General features: G+C 40.8%; 1 protein-coding gene across 6 annotated transcripts in view; it reads right to left on the reverse strand.

Annotated features, from left to right (window-relative positions):
- plekhg4 (pleckstrin homology domain containing, family G (with RhoGef domain) member 4) overlaps positions 1–23,030 on the reverse strand; it is a 120,560-nt gene that overhangs the window by 83,950 nt on the left and 13,580 nt on the right. The window contains exons 1-3 of one of the 6 annotated variants that reach the window (XM_055648515.1): positions 19,351–19,623; positions 6,053–6,250; positions 288–2,811 (exon numbers count right to left, since the gene is read on the reverse strand). In XM_055648515.1, coding sequence (XP_055504490.1) covers positions 288–2,811; positions 6,053–6,250; positions 19,351–19,353 — 2,725 coding nt within the window. In that variant the 5' untranslated portion in view covers positions 19,354–19,623. Of the gene's footprint in view, positions 1–287; positions 2,812–6,052; positions 6,251–19,350; positions 19,628–23,030 lie in introns of those variants that run through there. The other 5 variants (XM_055648514.1, XM_055648517.1, XM_055648516.1 and 2 more) reach the window with 5 other exon arrangements.

Consider the following 23,030-nt stretch of genomic DNA (forward strand, 5'->3'; position numbering starts at 1 on the left):
TTCACATTCTACGCCTCTTCTCTCCTTATCTCACAGCTTTTTGTCCTCTTACCATCTCTGGGTGTTGTCTGCCCATATGCCATTCAAAACTCCCCTCACCTGTATCCATGTATCACTTGCCAGGCTTTGTTCCACCCCTACCTTGCTTCCAGCTTTCTCCCCCTATGACATTCAGTGTAAAGAAGTGTTCTGACCCAAAACGTCACCTATCCATGTTCTTCAGAAATGCTGCTTGACTCGCTGAATTACTCCAGCACTTTGTGTCTGAAATTAAATATGTATCTTACCTTCCAGTTTACTTTCAATTAGACAGTCTCCTTGTTTTTCAACGTCCTCCGAAGTTTTATTTTCTGAGGGAGCAGTGTGTTTGATTGAATCTTGCCAGTGTGTTTTATCAGTAAGGTGTAGGTTTTCATTTCGTTCTTCATTTGCAGAAGTTGATTCATGCTTGTCAATTACCATTCCACTTGCATGCGCAATGCTGGACTCAATTGTTACCACATTTGACCAGTACTCTTCAACAGTAGAATATTTTTTACATTTACCTTCTTTTACAATGTTTAATTCTGATGCATTCTGCACAGTGCTCTCCTTTTCCAAAACATATAAAGATAGATTTTTATTTTCTTGTGATTGTTGCTCTTCTTCAGGTATTATATTACAGTTTTCTGTCAAGTTCAACTCTTCAATATCAATGTGTTTTTGTTTGCTAAATTCACTCTGTAAGTAATTTACATTTCCATGTTCCACATGTTCAGACATCTGATGCAATGCACTAACTTGAAACTGCTGACTAGTTTGTTCTTTGATAACAGAACATTTGTGCAATTGTACATTTTCCTCTGTAGGAGAGACGTGATCTCTCTCCAAATGTGCCATACATTCAGTTTTGTGTATTTCTGCACACTCAATGTGCTCTGATAAATATGGCTCCAAATGGGTGGCAAATCTAGATTTTAATTCTTCATTCATAAATGTAACATCAGTGCCATCAATCATTTTGGGAATTGTAGATTCACCATCTTTAATCAAATAATCAACTTTCATCACATTATGTTTTCTGTCGTCCTTTGAAAAATAATTTGTATATTCAACAACTGCAAAGTCTTCACATAAATTAGAGTCAATAGTGCTTTCAGAATATAAGAACTGGGTTGAAGAGATTCTACCGCTATCCAGTTGTGTATCAGCAAATGTATGAACAAAATACTCTTCTGGTTGAGATTTTATTTTAATAAATTGCTCTTTTTGGGTAATATTCTGACCATTAAATTGTACATGTCCAGAATACTCAGATTGCTGCGTCATTGACTTTATTTGTTCTACGTTTTTAGCTGATAGCTGCATGTGCTTGGATGGTGTGTTGACAGCAATATTTATAAGTTCTTCAGTGTTAGCTACTTTAGAGTCAATCAACTGATTTAAAAATTCATCTGAATTAATAAATACTGTTGAAGCCCCATCCCATTCTCTAACTTGTGTGAACTGACAGTGGGCAAATTCTATTGCATTTAATTTGGGCATATTTTGAATTTGTTTTTGCAATTTATTTTCTCCACAAATGTCTTCACATGTTTTCATCTCAATTATATTCCTATTGCATGGTATACATAATGCATCCCCAGAAGAATCGTGAATTTGTCCACCTTGCAAATCTTCTGCAGAAGTCTGTGTCTGGCTACAGATCACCGATTCTAAAAGTTTGCTGCTTAAGTTTTTCTCCATGCTATTTGTGGTCTGACTAAATAACATATGCATATCTCCACAACAAAAATTAAACTCCGGTTGCATTTTGTTTTGGTTAGGATCAGTTTCTATTGGTGAAGACAGCTCTACTTTTGTAAATCCTTTATTTTTACCACTATTACAAGTCTTGTCATGAAGTGGCATTCTCTTTTCCATAGTATCTGCAATTGACTGATGCTCAAGCGTCTCACTGTCACCAAGAAAATTAAATGGGTTGGGTATTATTTCTAAATTGGGCCAAGTTACATTTGAAGAAGTCTCCTTGTAATTTAAACAATTTGATTCCTTGTTGCAAGTGCTGATATTCAAGACTTCCAAAGGAGTCACTTCTGATGACCTATTAGTCTTTGATGCATATTGGAATTTTGAATTTGAACAGCTTGTTTGTGATGACAAATCACTTTCATTTATTGAAAATTGATTAATTTCTACATATTCTCCTTCAAGTTCTCTTAAAGATGCAGCTCTGGAATTAACTAAACAATCAGGATGATTACTTAAAGAATGATGTAAAATCTTTTCAAGATTAATTTGCTGGGCCTTCAGTACATTTTCTTTCGTAAATATATTTTGATTTGTTTCAGAAGGGTTTTCAGCTACTCCACTGTAATCCTTGATTTGTATATTGGTGGGATTACTGCCAACAACTTCTTGATTCACAATCCAGTTTTCTGATGATGCGTTTCCTATCATTTTTGGTTTATCAATAAGTTCTGGATTTACTACCTTTTCCCAAGGTACTCGTAGGATAGTGCTATCAGTGGATAACAGGCAATTTTGCAAAGCGGTTCCCATTCGTCCCTCGTTAATATCGTCCAACCATTCCATAGTAAAGATAGAAGTATAAGAGACCTCTGGAATTAATATTTCCTCGATGTTGGAACCATTTGTTGCAAGGCATTTTAATACAATACGTGGTGCCTTTTTCAAATAGGGAATGACTTGAAAGTAGAAATCACCAGGTTGTAAATTTTGCGAATCAAGTGCAGAGAGCTGTATTACAATTTTCTCAGAGATGCACAAAGGCCAACCTTCATAACGGAATAGTAATCCACAATATTGAAACTGTTAAACATAGAAGATTCTTGTTAAAATGTTGCTCATGGAGCTAAAACAACTAATGCATATTCAATGGTTCATTACCAAAACTATAAGCATGGAAAATAACAGCAATAAATTAATGTGAAATCATCCTGAACAGTGTCATTTTCTTTTAAAGTACCCATAAACATTTAAAAAAACTTATTAAACTATTTACGAATAATTCTTACTTTAAACCACGAATGTTCATAAAGCTACTGTTCAGCTCTATCAAATCTTTTGCCTCTACATGCTAGTTTCACTAGGATATAATGTATCAAATAGAACCAAATGTGTCATGCTCCCTGACAGTGGCTCGTCTATTTAAAACCCACCTAGAATCAGCTCTAATATGCAACTCCAACTAGCTGTAGGCATGCAATGGTGGCTAAATCCTGACAAGAAGCTATGAAGAGCAAGCTAAACAAGGCTAGCAAAATTCTGACAAATTCTTGTTGAGATAAGGAGAGTACTTATCCCAAGCCTATGAAATGTAATCTGGCATATTGGGCAAAGAAATCAACAAGAGCTGACGGGAGTGTAAAACACAACGTGCTGGAGTAAGTCAGGCAGCATCTGTGGAAGGAACGGATAAGTGACGTTTCAGGTCTCGAAAAGTGGGACAGGTAGAGTCGTAGAATGGACATGTTGCCGGTGAGGAAATTTGGACATGCTAAATTCCTGAATGGTGGAGCTTATGAGGCAGGATAGGTGACATGGTAAAAACACATAATATTTCACAGTTCTTGAAAAGTGTATGTGGAATTATGTTTCTTCTTGAGAGAATCTAGGACTAGAAGTTGCGGTTTAAAACTAAAAGATAATTCATTTAAGACAGATGAGGTACTGTTTTCTTAGAGGATTAAGAATCTTTTAAATCACCTTACAAATAAAAGGCCATCTCACATTTCCCATGAGTCTAATTTCCCCACAACATAATCTCTCATACATCTCCATCCATGTGCCCCTAATCTCAAGCTGTCCTCTAATTTATAGGAGCCAATTAAACCACCGGCATATCTTTGATACATGGGAACCAGAAGCATTTGGGGGAAACCCACGTGGTCACAGGATGATTGCACAAACTCCATACACAGCAAAGCTCAGTCATCGGAGCTGTGTGGCACCAGAATTAACTGCTGCATATGCTTTAGAAAAAATAATTTCCTTTTAAGGCAGGAAATTGGTTTCTTGAGAAGCATGGGGTGAAAGGTTACTGCCAGTAAATGAAAATGCAGGGCTGAGCTTACAGTCAGATCAGCCAAAATCTTATTGAATGGCAGATAGGGCTTGATTTGACTTGTATACACATATGTCTTGTATGTACACATGACCTGTACACACATATGACTAATTTGTACGTATAATATGCAATAGCTCAGGTATGCATAACAGTATGACAGTAATGGGCCTGTCCCACTTAGGCGACTTTTTAAGCAACTGCAGGAGACTTTGCAGTCGCCACATATTTGTGGGTGGTTGCCGGGGAGTCGGCTTCATGGTTGTGAGGAGTTCCCACATTCTGGGAACTAGTCACAGCCTCATTATGGCTGCGAGAATTTTTCAACATCTTGAAAAATTAGTGGCAACTAGAATGAAGCCGCCAGGGAGAGTAGCGAGAATTCTCGTGCTGTAGGTGGGTCGCAAGGAGGTCCTAGTGGGTTCTCTTAGGCTGTAGCTGGTGCTGACCGGTGAATTTAATTGGCTCATTGGAGGGAAAAGAAGTAAGCAGTAGTTTTCAGAACCAAGGATAACCGATCGGTAATGTTAAATGTCCGCGGAAATTCACAGCCGTGTATCTCTGGCTTCTTAAATGTTGTCTGGCTTCTTAATAATTATCGCTACTCCTTCTCCCCCCCCACCACCCTCTTTTAATGGACTTACCATACACTGTGCTAGCCGTCTTAATTACAGCGCCAACCTTCCTGTTCATCGCGGTGTGTGTCCGTATCACCTTGGCTTTGCATCGTGTGAATTTCAGACAGCGCTCCCCCAGCTTGCCCTGACCCCCGGCCTGATGTGTTTGTGTGTGTGTTCCACTCTGACAGTCGCCGTTCCAGTGCCGGTTTTTCAGGCGACTGCCGGCAACTTGACAGTCGCCAGCAGATGCCTGAAAAATCGTCTAAGTGGGACAGGCCCATTAGGAAGAGGAGGCTAATTATAACAGCATAGATTAACAGTCCAAAACTACTTTGCAACTTGAAATTATTCAGTCAAAATACCATTTAAACAGAGCCAGAGTTTATGGGTCTCCTGCCATTGATTAGCACTTCAAATAGCAATAAAGTGAAGTAATTTTATTAGAGAGAAATAAATTTGTTGTACAATTATGTAAATATGGTTTCAGGTCTGAAGAAGGGTCTCAACCCGAAACATCAACCATTCCTTCTCTCCTGACATGTTGCCTGTACCGCTGAGTTACTCCAGCATTTTGTATCTATGATTTCTGGAGAACAGGTGCAAGGACAAGTCCTAATTTGTTGGTTCAGTTGTGGTAATAAGTATGGGCACAGGGCAATTTTGGGTTTAAGAGGCAATGTTACATTGCAGGCAGGCCTGAGGGAAGAATGGATTGAAAACGAACCCTAACAGAGGCACTACGATCTAAATATTAATCCTTTTTAATAAAAAGCAAAACAAGGAAAAGACAAATTAAAACCCTAATTCTAAAAACTGAAGTACTATAGACATTTACAAAACATGCTTTCCCTTTAAAGAATGTAGTAGCTTTTATTCCAACCAGTCCACAAAATAAAGCAGAGTACTCGAGCAATTTCAAGTTACAATTTTGCCAGTTGCAGCAGACCAGTCCAGAAGAAACGCTGAATAAAAATATTATTAATAGTTTAGCTTTGAAGTCCTAACATTTCTATTATGTAGAGGTGTACCTTCCAATTACATAAATTGCAAATAGCTATTGCAAAGATTGAAAAATTATTTGTCTGTATGCTGCACTTTGCCTTTCACTACCAAGAGAAACAAGAAGCTGTTGGACTTTATTCTCACAATTGTACGATCACTCCTCTTCCACTTTTCTTTACATTTCCAGCACATCAAAGCAAGTTCAAGATTTCTCACATTAGAAAATTAGAAACTTTCTCTGGTCTTTCACCTATCAACCTTAAGCCCACTCCAGTTTAATATTGTCTAAAGGCCCAACTTTTGGTGCAGTTATTCGCAACCATCTCCTCTAAAATCCATCAACTACACTCAAACATTTACTTACACAAGCTTCTTGTTGAATGCACTGCAGAATGTGTTTCACAGGGACAAGGAAATCAATAAGGTAGCACAATCCATCACCGCAGTACGTTTTCTCCACTACATCAAAAACCTGACAGAGAACAGTGGATGCTGTAGCCTCAAATGGGGGATAGAGCGTTGATAGAGTATTCTGGATACAAGTATCCAAGGATTCAGAATCCTGCCAAAAGACAAGGATAATTATTCAGTGACTATGTACAGTTTCCTCCTTTGAAACTTACACACATTGTGATTCTAATCAACCTTCAAGTATTCTGACAAGTTAACCCTTTCAATGAAAAAATAATGTATTTGATGTCCACAACTCAATACTACAGATTCAGCACAAGAGTCATTATGTATATCCTGCAACAACAAAAAAAATAGACTGAACAAACTAAGGAAACAGAATGAGCATAATAATTCATAAATAAATTTAATGTTGTAATTTGTCCCCAACTGAATTCCAAACATTGAAGATGGGCCCTGACCCAAAACATCCTTTGTCCATTCCCTGTCCAGATGAGTTCCTCAAGTACTTTGTATTTTGCTCAAAATTCCAGCATCTGCAATTTCCTGTGTCTCCAAGAAAAATTCCACTTACAGGTATGCCATAAAAATCAAACTGCTGGAGATTTCCTTCCACAAATGCTGTCTTACCCGGTGAGTTGCTCCAGCAGTTTGTTTTTATGCAGAAAATTCCAGCATCTGCAATTTCCTATGTTTCCTCTCTTGCCCTGCATAACTTCTGGTGCTCTGGAAATCCTGGACATTGCACTAAGTAAGATTGCAATCAGATAGCTGAAATAATTACGTACACAAATTCAAGTTTGAAAAGTTATGCAGATGGACCACAATACCTGCTCTGTTTGGAAAACACAAATTGCTGGAGTATCTCAGAACTCAAGTCTGCAAAAGGGCCCTGACCCAAACGTTACCTATCCCTAGTCTCTAGAGTTACATCAGACAGCATCTGACCCTGAATCACACCGGCAAATTGTGTCTTCTTTTGTAAGCCAGTATCGCTAGTTTCTAATTTCTACCTTTTCTGTTTAAAGAGATTTCCCATTATGTTTTCTACCTCAGACTACCAAGAACAGCTGCACACAAGTTTGCATCAGATCCAATCAGGAAACAACGAGGTAGCTGGTTAATGAGGTTATTTACTAACTTTAAGGAAAAACGTTTTAATTTGATGGTAATGGATTTGAATGAGTATAATCCTCTTACTGAACCACAAGTATATCATGATTCACCAGTGAAACGAACAGCATGACCCATAGGGCTTAAAACCATTCATGAACAAATGTAATGTCGGATTTTTTTCATTTTCCTTGCTCATGGGATGCTGATGTCACTAGTAATGTCTGCATTTATGATCCATCCTAAATTCCCCCTGAAATGAACAAGCAATTAAGAGTCAACCAAATGATGAATGTAGAGTCAGAATCTTATCAGCATGGGGGGGGGATGTCACCCATTCCTTCTATCCAGAGGTGCTGCCTGTCCCGCTGAGTTACTCCAGCATTTTGTGTAAATCCTCATGTTGTCTATTTTCTGTATTCCATCTGACCCATTCTTGCCCTTGTTAACCAAATGCATATTATTGTTCACCTAATTGTATATCAATATAACACCTATACCTGTCCATAGTTACAGGTATAGCTGTCATTTAATCCCAGTTATTAATGTAAAATATTAAGAGCTAAAGTACTGATTCCTATGACGTGCCACAAATGTCATTCTGCTAACATGAAAAAGAGTTGTAAATTGCTTTTACTTTTTATTTGTAGATCAATTTCTAAATTATAAACAGAAACATTGGTAAATGTTTAGCCAATGCCAAAGGTTCATCTCCGTACAATCACACAATCAATCACACAATCAGTTTTATTCGTCACTTGCACACCTCTAAGCTCTTGCCTTCTGTACAACCTCTCACAAATTACTGCAGGCCATTTTCATTGAACTGAATGAAAGAAATAAGTTATATCCAATTCAAAAAGTGGTATTTTGACAATATGAAAGAGGTAAAAGGGCTTCAGGAGAGCTTTTATTAAATGTTGAGAGTATGCGTAATGTTGCTGTTCAAAGCTAATTGTATGTTAGCGTTTACTATTCGAGGATTTGTTCACAGGAAAAGGAAATGCCATTGTAATTGTATAGAACCTCATGAAACTATACCTAGACTACCGTGTACAATTTTGGTTGTTTTGGTGCTATCAATTCTGACCCACAACAAGCTGAAAATGCTGTGTACTAATGTGTCGCAGTGTAAAGAGTTGCTGCCTTACAGCATCGGAATCCCAGATTCGATCCTGACCTCAGGTGCTGTCTGTACGGAGTTTGTGCGTTCTCCCTGTGGCCACGTGGGTTTGCTCCTGGTCTTTCCTCCCACATTCTAAAGTTGAGCAGGCTTCTAGGTTTAGTTGGCTTCTGTAAATTGTCTCTAGTATGTAGGATAGAACTAGTGTACTGGTCGGACTTGGAGGGCTGAAGGGCCTGTTTCCATGCTACAGTGCCCTCCATATTGTTTGGGAAAAAGACCCATCATTTATTTATTTGCCTCTGTACTCCACAATTTGAGATTTGTAATAGAAAAAAAAAATCACATGTGGTTAAAATGCACATTGTCAGATTTTAATAAAGGCCATTTTTATACATTTTGGTTTCACCAAATAGAAATTACAGCAGTGTTTATACATAGTCCCGCCCGCCCCCCCCCCCCCCCCCCCCCCCCAACCCCCATGAAACAGCCCTTGAATTGGTGTGGCCTTGCAACCTGCTTGAAATGGCATGAAACTGCACTTGAATTTGGTGGCCTTGCCCCTGCTTGAAATGGCATGAAACTGCACTTGAATTTGGTGGCGTTGCACCCTGCTTGAAATGGCATGAAACTGCACTTGAATTTAGTGGCCTTGCACTCTGCTTGAAGTGGCATGAAACTGCACTTGAATTTGGTGGCCTTGCACCCTCCTTGAAGTGGCTGGAAACTGCGCTTAAATTTGGTGGCCTTGCACCCTGCTTGAAGAGAGGTAGGAAACTGTATTTGAATTTGGTGGCCTTGCACCCTGCTTGAAATGGAATTTCAAGGAATAGCCGTGAGTCAACTGACAGTCAACCAGCCGTGAGTGAGCTGCCAGCACACCAGGCTTGAGTGACTGAGCTGCCAGCCCAAGAATGCATTCGGCCCACAATGTCCATACTAGCCCTCTGGAAACAAGTCCCTTCAGCCCACAACACCCATACTAGTGCTCCAGAAAGCCCCATATCTGTAAATTTGATTCATTATTTCCCGAGATTTTTACTAAAATTGTTCACCAATCTGGCATCTTTTTCAAATCTCGGCTCTGGATTAAAGCAGCTGCTGACAACGTGCAGGGACACTGTTTTCCACGAGTTACGTCACCATCATCCCCCCCCCCCCCCGCCCGTTCTTCAAAAGACGCAGAAAGAACGAGCAAGTGGGCTCTGGTCTGCAGATCCCGAGGTCACCGGCACTCACGAGCTTCCCAGCTTGCTTTTGAATAACTTTCCCCTCGCAGCCCCCTTGGTCTAGTATTGTATAAATGCCTACTCCAGTTCAGTTTCTGGTCATTGGTATCACCTAGTATGTTGATAGTGGAATGACGGTAATGCTATTGTCAGGGAGTGATAGTTCCATTTAGTCCTGATGGATATCATCATTGCCCTGCACTTGTGTGGCAGGAATGTCACGTCACCCAAGTTTGGATATTGTCCAAAGATACAAAAAGCCTGGACAGCAGGACAGGCAGCATCTCTGGAGAGAACGAATGGGTGACGTTTCAGGTCGAGATCCTTCTTCAGATATTGTCCTGGTTTTGCTGCAATGTATGCGGATTGATTCGTCATCTAAGGCAAAGATCTTCGATCTAAGGAGTCGCAAATGGTGCTGAACATTGTGCAATCACCAGTAAATTGACGTCTGACCACATGATTGAAGGAAGGTCACTGATGAAGCAGCTGGAGATGCTTGGGGTGGGACACTACCCTGAGGAACTCCTGCAGAGATGTCTTGTGACAAAGATGAGTGACCTCCAACAATCACACCATTTTCCTTTCTGCTAAGTATGATTCCAGCCAGTGGAGTATTTCCCCCCCGAATCCTATTGAATCCAGTTTAGCCATGGCTGCTTGATGCCATGCTGCCTTGGCAAGGGCAGTTCATTTCTGGAGTTCACCTATTTTGAGCATATTTGCAACATGTACTGAGGCCATGTGCTGAGTAACTTTGATGGAATCTTGGTTCAGATTGAAATAAAGTTGCTAAGTAAGTGCCACTTGATAGCACTATCGATTATGCTTTCATTTATTTCACTGACTGGGAGTAGATTAATGCGGCGACTATTGGCTGGGTTGCATGCGTCCTGATTCTTGTGGATATGACATAACTGGGCAATTTTACATTGCCAGAGAGATGCTGGTGTTGTAGTTGTAGATTGGTTAGTTCCTACTAAACAATTGTAGTGCTTGTTAGTAGTTGCTCCGCCTATATACGATTTATAGCAAATATTTATTAAGTTGGCATATGGAATGCTTCTATTTCTTAAGATTTTTGTTATGATCATCCATGTGGAACAAAATTTGAAGTGGCACTGAGAGCAGCAAGCACACCATATATATACTTGAATGGATGGCTTCAATGTCCATCAACAAGAGGAATATAGGTGCAGCTTGGTCCCGGGTAGGTGATGAGCAAGACAAGAGATAAACATACACAATTTTGCTCATACCAAACTGCCAGTGCCAGGTTAGAATGATCAAAGGAAGTATTTTTTTAGATGTCCCACCTTTACACTGAGCACACCTATCATGGTGTGTTCCTTTGTAAAATATGTTTCAAAAGGATCTAGCAGCTCAAAACTTGGCATCTATGGAGTTGATATGAGCCATTACAAGCAGAACTGTATTCTACCAGTTTGTAATTTTATGCCCTGGCATATCCCCCACTCAAGCAAAGAGATCAAGACTTGTTTTTAAGAAGTGCAGTAGGGTGTGCCAGGGGTAGCTTCAGACTTACAAAAACCAAGGTTACAAAAATTCAAAGCACAACTGAACTACTTACTAATAATCAGATAAAAGGCCTGCAGCTCCAAAATCATCCTTATCTTCAATTATGGCACTGCACAACGAATCAATTCCAAGGAAAAGTCAGAAACATTTTCAACATATGTCTACAAAATGTTGGAGTAATCCAGTTCAGCTAATTACCATCCAAACATTTTATTCAATCATAGACAAAGTGAATACAGGTGCACAACCTTTTATCCGGTGTTCCAGAAACCGAAAAGCTCCGAAAACCGGCCATTTTTTGATTGGAGTCAACCCAGGTCTGTCCACTGTTCTGCCTCCTCCCGGGAGACCGGGAGACGCTTAAATCTGTTTCATTTCTAAATGTTATCAGTTAGTTTGGAGGGCTTTTATGTGAAGGGGGGGGTGAAGGGGTAAAACTTTAATTCTTAGTCCCCTACCTGTCGGAGAGGCGGGGGAGCGGTCAATGCCTTACCGGGTCGCTGTGCAGTAAGCTCCGCGCAGCGCTGCGGCCGGTGGGGCCGCGGGCGGCGCCGGTTGTAGCTCCGACCCCGGCAACTCTACCCCTGGCTGCGAGGCGCTCCAAATCCAGCGCGGCCCGCGGCCGGAACGCCCCACTAATCGAATGTCGGGAGTCGGCGTCGTCGCAGCGCTGGGATACCAATGTTCTTACCGTGTCGCCGTGCGGCAAGCTCCGGAAAACTAATCGCGGAGCGTCGCTGGATTTGGAGCCGCGCAGCCAGGGGTAGAGTTGCCGGGGTCGGATCCAACCGGCGCCGCCCGCGCCGGACGGAGCCCCCAGCTCTGCGGCTCCAAATCCAGCGACGCTCCGCGAATGTTGGAAGAAGGCGGCCACAATAGCTTGCCGCACGGCGACCCGGTAAAACACCCCGCTGATCCCAGCGCTGCGACGTCGCCGACTCCCGACATTTTCGGAGCTGGGACGTCCGGCCGCGGGCCGCGCTGGATTTGGAGCGCAGCGCAGCCAGGAGTAGAGTTGCCGGGGTCGGAGCTACAACCGGCGCCGCCCGCGGCCGGACGGAGCCCCTAGCTCCGCGAGGGTGGGAGTCGCCGACCAGGTAGGTAGGGGACTAAGAAAAATCCCCCTTCAACTCTACACCACCACCACCACATAAACTCCCTCCAAACTAACTGACTAACATTTATGCAATGATTCTCCCGGTCTCCGGGGAGGAGGCAGCTGCTCCAGACTTTTCAAGCCGCCCGCGCTACCTACCTAATCTACGCTAAAAATCTTCCATTCTGAAATCCGAAAATGTCCGAAATCCGACAAGTGTCTGGTCCCAAGGCTTTCGGATAAAAGGTTGTGCACCTGTAGTAGTGAAATGACAATGTGACCACCAATCTAGCTCCCTGAAATTTAGCACCAACACATAACAGTATGTACAAGTCTGACAAAAAAGGGTCTTTTAATCCACAAAATGTTCTTGTACGTACAATACTTCAATCAACAAAAATGAACCTCTGACAGTGTGGCTTTCTCTCTATCCCATCTAGATGTTATAGTCGGATCTCTGGAATAGGACTTGAATCCACAACATTCTGACTGATAGGTGAGAGTGCCACCAATAGACCTGAAATTTAGCATAACAGTATGTACAAGTAAAAGGGTCTTTCAAAATGTAATTGCCTTAATTATTGACAGCATAATACACTGCACCACATCTGGTAAACCTCTTAATCAACATGAAGACCTTGTTGCGTAGATCGGGCAATACAAATTACTGAGCTCTAATAGTATAAAACACTCCTTTTTTCTACTCATTATCGAAAGTTAGCTATATATTTTCTCTCATTCAAACATTTAATTTGCAGCCAAATAAAACTTCCCTCAAAGTACTTAATTATAGGTAGTTAGAAAGTATTCCCTTTAAACATTTAATTACAGATGGTATAAAATCCTTTGATCAGTATCTATTACTTTAACATTTTCAAAACAACCATGCTCCAAAGATGATACTTTGAGACAGTAATTCTTTATGGGATGTTCAAGACGGAACTGTAGATGCTGGAAAATCGAAGACAAAAGTGCTGGAGAAACTCAGCGGGTGCGGCAGCATCTTTGGAGCGAAGGAAATAGGCAACTTTTTGGGCCGAAACACTTCTTCAGATTGATGCAGGGTGGGGGGGGGCAGGAAGAAAAAAGAAAGAGGAGCCAGAGGGAGAGCTGGGAAGGGGAGGAGACAGCAAGGGCTACCGGAAATTGGAGAAGTCAATGTTCAAGCTGCTGGGGTGCAGACTGCCCGAGCGGAATACGAGGTGCTGCTCCTCCAATTTCCGGTGGTGCTCACTCTGGCTATGGAGGAGCAGAAAGGTCGGATTCAGAATGGGAGGGGGAGTTGAAGGGCTGAGCCACAGGGAGATCAGATTGGTTAATGCTAACCGAGCGGAGGTGTTCGGCGAAACGATCACCAAGCCTACGCTTGGTCTCACCGATGTAGATCAGCTGACATCCAGAGCAGCAGATGCAATAGAGGTTGGAGGTGCAGGTGAACCTTTGTCGCACCTGGAACGACTGCTTGGGTCCTTCATTGGAGTCGAGGGGGGCGGTAAAGCGACAAGTGTAGCATCACCTGCAGTTGCAAGGGAAAGTGCCCGGGGAGGGGGTGGTGCAGGTGGGAAGGGAAGAATTGACCAGGGAGTTAAGTGGGAGCGGTCTTTGCGGAAAGCAGACGGGGGGGGGGGAGAGAGATGGGAAGATGTGGTGAGTGGTGGGGACATGTTGAAGGTGGCGAAAATGACTGAGGACTATTTGTTGTATGTGACGGCTAGTGGGGTGGAAGGTGAGGACTAGGGGGACTCTGCCCTTGTTCCGAGTGGGGGGATGAGGAGAGAGAGCAGTGTTGCGGGGTATTGAAGAGACCATGGTGAGAGCCTCATCTATATTAGGGGAGGGGAACCCCTATTCCCTGAAGAATGAGGACATTTCCAATGCCCTGGTGTGGAACACCTCATCCTGGGAGCAGATGTGGCGTAGACAGAGAAATTGGGAGTAGGGGATGGAGTCCTTACAGAAATCAGGGTGGGAAGAAGTGTAGTCCAGATAGCCATGGGAACTGGACAACAAAATCAAAAAATAAGTGTAACCATCACAATTAACAAAATATCCATTAATACTGTTTACTGTTTACTTTACTACTCCAAATAAAGGACTCAGTGCATCTTCTGCCACCTGAATGCTGGTTCAAATATAAACACGAATTTAATTAGATTTCTTGATAGGGTCAAACCCCATTTACTAAGTCTAAATAACTCCAAACAAGTTTCTTCTGTTAAGTGGAAAAATAAATAGCAGTGTAGGCCATTTATCAGACTGCAAATAGCAGAACCATTTAAAAATGCAGAAAACTTAAGAGATTGCAGATGCTAGAATCTTGAGCACAAAACAAACTACAAGAGGAACTCAGTGGGTCAGGCAGGAGGAAAATTGACAGATAACGTTTCACATTGGGTCCTTTCTTCAGTAATGGAATAAAGGGGGGGGGGGGGGGGGGGGGGGAAGGAGGTAGGGGTGGTACAAAGCCTGGTAAACGATGGGTGGATACAGGCGAGGTGGAGTAGTGCAAACAAGTAGAGGTAAAGTGGAGACAAAAGGGTCGCAGATAAGGGAAATGTAAAGCCTGAGAGAGGGATATGGGTGGAATGAGATGGGGGTGGGTAGGGGTAAGAGTGGCGATGAGGGAACTCGAAGTAGGGAGGGGTGGAAAATGACCAGAAGGAGGATGGGAAAGGAACAGGGTTGGTGGGAGAAAGGTGTGTGCACCAGAGAGAAGAGGGCTAAGGGGTTTACTTGAGATTTGAGAACTCAATGTTCATGCTGTTGAGTTGTAGGCCACCAAAGTGGAATAAGAGGTGCTGTTCTTCCAGTTTGCATGTGGCATCGCTCTGGCAGTGGAGAAGGTCAAGGACAGAAAGGTTGGTATGGGAAGGGAAGTTAAAATGAGCAGCAATTGGGAGCTCCAGCATTTCTACACTTTGTTTAGCAAAAGGAGGCCACACTAGGAGCACCAAATGCAATAGGCAAGGTTGGAAGAGGAGCACATGAACAGTTCAGGAAGAACGCTTAACAGCATTAACATGCAGAGGGACTTTAGGATCTGCGTCCATACCACCCTGAAAGTAGGAAAAGTATATAGTGCTAAAGAAGGCATATGGTATTCTTGCCTACATCAACCAGGGCATGAGTATAAGCGTCAGGAAGTCATGTTGCAGCATCACAGGATTTGGCCTAAACCACATTTGGAGTATTGCTTGCAGTTCTAGTCTCCATAACTACATGTGTAGGCTTTGGAGAGGGTGCAAAAGAGGTTTACCATAATGCTGTCTGGATTAAGAGTATCAGCTACAAAGAAAGGCTGGACAAACAAGCAAAATCAGACCATTTGGCCCATCGAGTCTGCTCTGCTACTCGATCTGGCTGATACATATTTCCCTCTCAACCCCAGACTCTTGCCTTCTCCCCATAACCATTGACACCCTTACTAATCAAGAACTTATCAATCACTGCTTTAAAATTACCCAATGACTTGGTCTCCTCTGCCATGTGTGACAACAAATTCCATAGATTCTCAACCCTCAGGCTAAAGAAATTCCTCCTCATCTCCATTCAAAAGGTACATACTTTTATTTTGAGGCTGTTATCTGGTCCTAGACTCTCCCTCTAATGGAAATATCCTCTCCAAATTCACACTCTCTAGGACTTTCATTAATGAGTAAATTCCAATGAGATCCCCCCTCTCCCCCCATATCTTTCTAAGCTCAGCGATTATAGGCTCAAAGCCATCAATCTTCATACGTAAACTCAATCATCTCTAGGATCATTCTCCTAAATCTCCTCCAGACCCTCTCCAGCACAGCACATCCTTTCTCAGATATAGGGCCCAAAACTGCTCATAATATTCCAAATGTCATCTGACCAACGCCTTCTAAAGCCTCAGAATTCCATCCTTGCTTTTATATTCTTGTCCTCTCGAATTGAATGCTATCATTGCCTTTGCCTTTCTTGCTATTGGTAAAACCTGCAAATTAATCTTTTGGGAATTCTGCACCAACACTCCCAAGTCCCTTTGCACCTCCAATTTCCGAATCCTCTCCCCACTTAGAAAATAATCTACTACTTTATTCCTTCACCCAAAGCGGATGATGTGCACTTTGCTACACTGTATTTCATTTGTCAGTTCTTTGCCAACCAGAAAAGTCCCCTTTATCCCCATCCTTTGTCTTCTGCCAGTTAGCCAATCTTCTATCCATGCTAGTACCTTGCCTCTAATACCATGGGCTCCGATCATGTTTACCGTTATTTCTCATAGAAAGTGTTGGGTGTTGGGAATACACTGCAAGATGTGGTGGCAGAGGCAGATGCAATAGTGGCATTTAAGAGGTTTTTAGATGGCAGATAGATATGCAGGGAATGGAGGGATGTGGATCATGTCCAAGCAGAAAAGATTAATTTAACTTGGCATCATATTCAGCACAGATATTATGGGACGAAGGTTCTGTTCCTGTGCTGTATTCTATGTTCCGTATCACCTGTAAGGACTGTTGGTGTCCCTGAATGGAAGTGAGACAGGAGAGGCGAAGACAACCGTTACATCTCCTGCGGTTGCGCAGAGAATGGGGGCAATTTGGGGAGGCATGAGCAAACCATGGAGTTGCAGAGACAGAGGTCTCTGTGGTAATCGGTGGGGCCAGGATGATGTGACTGGTGGTGGGATGAAGTTGAAAGTGGCGGAAATGTTGAAAAATGACCTGTTGGATGCTGACACTGGTAGGGTGAAGGATGAGGACCAGAGGAACTCTATCCTTGTTCCATCTCAGAGAGAGGGAGAGTGAGAGCAGAATTGTGGGAAACATAAGAGACACGAGTGAGAGAAAGACCTTTACTGAAGAAAGAATATTTCAGATGTTCAAGAATGGAAAGCCTCATCTTGCGACCAGATGTGGCAGAGAAAGAGAAAATGTGAGTAAGGAATGGCAATTGCATTTAGAACATAGAAACTTAGAAAATAGGTGCAGGAGTAGGCCATTCAGCCCTTCGAGCCTGCACCGCCATTCAATATGTTCATGGCTGATCATCCAACTCAGTATCCTGTACCTGCTTTCTCTCCATACCCCCTGATACCTTTAGCCACAAGGGCCACATCTAACTCCCTTAAATATTGCCAATGAACTGGCCTCAACTACATTCTGTGGCAGAGAATTCCAGAGATTCACCACTCTCTGTGTAAAATATGTTTTTCTCATCTCAGTCCTAAAAGATTTCCCCTTTATCCTTAAACTGTGACTCCTTGTTCTGGACTTCCCCAACATCGGGAACAATCTTCCTGCATCTAGCCTGTCCATCCCGTTAAGAATTTTGTAAGTTTCTATATGATCCCCCCTCGATCTTCTAAATTCTAGCGAGTACAAGCCGAGTCTATCCAGTCTTTCTTCATATGAAAGTCCTGACATCCCAGGAATCAGTCTGGTGAACCTTCTCTGTACTCCCTCTATGGCAAGAATGTCCTTCCTCAGATTAGGAGACCTAAACTGTACGCAATACTCCTGATGTGGTCTCACCAAGACCCTATACAACTGCAGTAGAACCTCCCTGCTCCTATACTCAAATCCTTTTGCTATGAATTTGGTGCTCCCAATGCGGCCTCCTCAACGTCAGTAAGATCAAGCACAGATTGTGTGAACATTTCGCTGAACACTTGTGCTCTGTCTCCAAAGGCCTGCTGGAGCTTGCTGTTGCTAGTCATTTGAACTACTTTTCCCATTCCCATAATGACCTTTATGTCTCGGCCACTTCCAGTGAGACCACAAACTGCAAGAACAGCAACTCTTATTCTGCTTGGGTAGCCTATAACCCAATGATACGAACATAGAATTCTCCAATTTCAAGTATAACCCCTGCCCCCTCTCTCCCTCGTTCTGCACATCTTTCTCCTACCACTTCCATAATCCTCCTCATTCCCTATCCTCCTCCTGTCATCTGAGTGGTCCAGCTGGTAGCGTTGCTGCTTCATAGCGGCAAAGACCTGGGTTTAATCCTGATTTTGGGTGCTACCTGTGTGAAATATGGAGTTCTCCCTGTGACCACATAAGTTTCCTCGCACATCCCAAAGAAGTGTGGGTTTGTAGGTAAATTGCCCATGGTGTGCAGGGAGCAGATGTGAATGTGGGATTACATAGAACTAGTGTAAATGGATGATCGGTGGTCAGTGTGGACTCAGTGGGCCGAAGAGCCTGTTTCTGTGCTGCATCTTTCAATCAATCTCCCACCCTCCTTACTCTGAGTCCCTATCGCCTTCCACCCATATCCCTCTCTCCGACTTTACATTTCACTCCTCCTCTTCCTTCCTTATTTAACACTCTTTGGTCTCCATTTAACATCTGTACATCTACCAATCACCTCCCTCACATGTATCCACTTATCACTTGCCAGGCTTTGTCCCACCCCCCACCTCTCTTTGCCAGCTTTCTTCCCTCCTTCATTAGTCTGAAGAAGCGTCCTGAAATGCCATCTGTCCATTCCCTCCACAGATGCTGCCCGACCCTCCAGAACTTTATTTTTGTTTTAAATAAACCACAACACAGGATAAAAACTTATAATTGTTTAATCACCACTAAACCTAATTCCTCAACTATATCTCACTCCAAATATAAACTGTCAAAAATCATTGCCATGTTTATTTTTTTGCAGTACTTAACTGGATGGAAATACTATTTCAGTAATGATGGGCAAGAAAAAAATAAAAATGTCTAAAAATTGCATTTTCAGACTTTACACAACAAATTAAAGAAACAAATTATAATTCCTTCTGTTCACACTATGAAGCTCCTTACAGGTGCCAACTCCGACTATTCAAGTGTTCTTAGAGATCGTGAAGTTAAGCTACAATTCAATAGTGTATATTTCTGCCAGGTTTAATTTGCCCAACATATAAATAAAACATTTATCACATGAATTTGATACTTCGAAAAATGCAAGAAATATATTTTAAAAAACAAGGCGTACCATTAAATGTTCACAGCAACCTTTTTGGTACACAGCAGATGTAACACAACTATTATTTTTGTCATTAACAAAAGCGCACAATTCTGCAGATTAAATATTGTGTCAAGATTGACCAAGTGAATGCTGTCGCACACAATATACACATCTATAATACTACTTTCACAAGAAATTAAAATACAAAGAAGCAAAAGGAATTAAATTAATACCATTCTTTTCAAGACATTTCATATTTTCCTGTGGCGTTTTCCAATTTGACATTTCCTTTTTTCCTCCTTGGCACTGGGATAGTTCCTTAAGAATTCTGATCACTGTAGTAGTTGATGAATAAAGTGTAACACACCAGCACTGAGCATGCAGCTGTGATCCAGCCTTTCGCCAACCCCCCCCCCCTCCGCCCCTGCTCAAGGTTGCCAGCAATTCTAACTCATGACACATATGGTCGGCTAGGGACCAAGTAAGGAGATTCTGACAACCAACAGTCATTGCAGTATGTACCATTCATAACATAAAAAAAGCAAAGCAACTAGCAAATTGTCTTAAAATAGCCTGATAAATAGTTAAATTCATTTTATTTTTTCCCGCACATTGAAAAGTATAAAGTGAACAATACGTTAAGAGGTAGCATTAAAATATTACTTACGGAAATACAATGTGCAAACTGCATGGTAATAATGCTGCTAATAAGTAATTCTGTTTTCATTATGTTAAGCAATTAAAAACCACATTAAGACAACTGAAATAAATATACAAGTTATTTTCTCACCAACTGCTGTGTCATAAACTAGAAAATCTGCAAGAACTATAATGCTGCAAGCAATTCCTTCAAATAGCCCTATTTCCCTAATTATGCATACAGATGAGTTGATTTCCTGTGGCCACTACTGTCACACAAAAAAGCCTAACTTTTTCCAAAGGCACGACACACGTCATCAGATGTTTCTAAGTTTACATGTAGAGAGGTATAAGACAAAGGTTAATTTTTTTAACTTTCCACATTCTTCCTTCAAACAAGCATAGGTCAGAAAAGACGCAGCATTTCTCTTGTGGGTGTAATAATCATGTTTTTATTATAAACAAAGCAACAGTTGTTTTGCTATTTTCAATAGTGATGACTGACTTTAGTGTTCATCAGCTGTAAACTTTAAAAATGGACACAAGGATAAGTATTTCCGAGCAATTTTCAACTGCTATTTTCTCCCACTTCCATTACTTATTCGACTCTAATGGAAAGACCAAACATCTACAGCAAAAATAGTTTGTAAAGACAAAATATTAAGAAAACGTGTTGAATTTGTGCTGTAAATGAATACACCATCATAGATTCAAACTGCTTTCAGGGATTTCTTTCCCCTCACAGTTCAAAAAAACAAATCAAGTGTAACACTTAAAATTAGTTTCAGTCCATTATACAAAGCTCTAATTCTAAAATAAGGCTTTTTTGTACAATCTAAATCCATAAATAATACCTTAATTTTCTATCCAAATTATCTTAGCATGGCATAATGTCAGATCTTAAAACATCTCACACAATGTTGTACAATAGAATATAAACACTAAACAATAATGATAAATCACACATATCAGAAGTTACATTTTATTTCTATAGATGTTGCGGCTTACACAGCAGTTTTATTACCGCCACATTAGCAAGGATTTTCTTCTTCACTGATTACATGGAATGAACCGAGTTAGAACCATGAATGTTGTTCAAACATAGTTACCCTATTCAGATCTGAAGAAACAAATCTTAAATTTGTTCAGGATCAATGAATAAAACATATTTTTACTCATGATAATATTATACAAACAACACTAATAGTTATTTGTTGTGCTAGTTTTGATATGCCTGTTTAACCCTGTTTAACCCTTTAAAATAACTAAAAACTATCTAAATAAAACAATGTTATATTAAGTCATTACAAATGACATAACATTTGCTCAATGTCAACACCAACACTGATTTCATTCATTACCAAACCTTAAAAAAAAACTAGGCTTCTTGGCTCTACGCTCCAAGCATGGTTGCAACCTTCAATCAGTTAAGCATACCATTTGCTTTCACTGTAGTTAATTTCTCTGAAGGGCTTGATTGTTTTCACTGCTTAAATGTCTGTTCAAAGTACATAACATAGTAAGTAAAAACTCATGTAAATACCCATGCAGAACGGAAGCAGCAGCATTAAATCACAATGTATATAATACAGAATAGATAAAGCATCAGGATATGTGTTTGAAATAGATGGGATATTTAGAATGATTATTCATTCTCTCATTGAGGAAGGAATGTCATAAAACTAATCCCACCTCAATTAAATATGAACTTGGATGTGACTGTTGAAAATTCAAATACTGAAATCCAAATTTTAAATTTAACCTGAACAACACCAAGAGGGATTAGCATAAACTAATGGATTTCAATCCACTGACATTTTAATCAGGAATGCTGCATGGGAGGGCTAAGAACCATAAACAGGTTAGAGCCTACTTATTGCTGAGGCCTAATTATGTTGTCAGGGCTTGATTCTATTTTAACTGATGTAATCAGGGGGCAGCAGAGTAAAAACCCATCACCAAATGGGGGAGGGAATAAAGTGTTTGTTGAGATCTTCTTAAATTAGTGCTCCACAAGGAGTAATCATTCCTTCAATTTCTGGACATTATTCACCAGCTTTCAGTTAAATTCCTATGATGACTGTGAACTGGCGTTTCCTGGACTTCCGCATTCAATTCGCCTCCTTCCTGTCACAAACACTTCATAAGTTATAATAATAATAATAATAATAATAATACATTTTATTTGCGGGCGCCTTTCAAAGTCTCAAGGACACCTTACAGAAATTAATAAGAGTGAAAAAACATATAATCGGAGTAAAATAAATAATAAAGACATCACCAATACACAAATTAAAGACAGAATTCGATCCAAAGACAAAAAATCAAAAACACAATGTGAAGAGAGAGCAGCGGCAGCTAAACCGCGCCAGCGTACACTCTCCCTCCCGAAGTTAAAACTGGCACTTAAATCTTTCCTGTCTCCATGTCACATGGAGAGTTATGGAGGGGACATAATAGTGCCCTGCATAAAAACTACAGGGAAATAAAAATAAAGAATTAGATTGTTTCAATAATAGTTTAATGGTGACCATTGCCGATCGTAGATATTTAATTCCAGATTAAAATAGTCAAATTTGAATTTCACATTTGGGATTGTGCAATTCAAAATCATGTCCGAAATCAACATCTAGACTTCTGTATACTAATCCTATAAATCAATCACTATACCACCACAATCACCATTCACACAACAAGGGAATAGATTAATCAAAATATGATAGATGGGAGCATATACCACAGTCAAATTCCACAGGCAGGGGTTGCTGGGTTTACAACTGTAAGGACAGTGTTATTATATTTTTATAATATTAATTTCTGTAAAGCCAAATTCCAGCTACAGCAGAAAGATCAAGAATGAATTGTAGTTGCCAAATCCAAGGCAAATACTTTTCCAATTTCTCATGGTACTTAAAAAGATTAAAACTCCAGGATGATATATTAAATTTTAAATCAAAACAACATGACATATTTTACTAAATAATGATGTCCCATTTACCATCTGTGTCATGCATGATAGAATGATTTATTTCAGTATGAAAATATAAATTGGCATAATTCCTCTATTTCAAAAGAAGTGGATAATTTGTGTGTTCAGTTAAGAATACTATTGTATTTCTTAATTATAATACACACACACTTTTGAAGATATGACAAGATGCTAGTAAAGCTTCCAAAATGTATTGCAAGGTTTTAAGTAATGCACAATTAATGCTCTGTGTATAATCTGTACATTTCCAATTTACAGTAACTACTACCTACTAATAACCACATT

Source organism: Leucoraja erinacea, chromosome 17, assembly GCF_028641065.1.
Source record: "Leucoraja erinacea ecotype New England chromosome 17, Leri_hhj_1, whole genome shotgun sequence".
NCBI classification, from domain to species: domain Eukaryota; kingdom Metazoa; phylum Chordata; class Chondrichthyes; order Rajiformes; family Rajidae; genus Leucoraja; species Leucoraja erinaceus.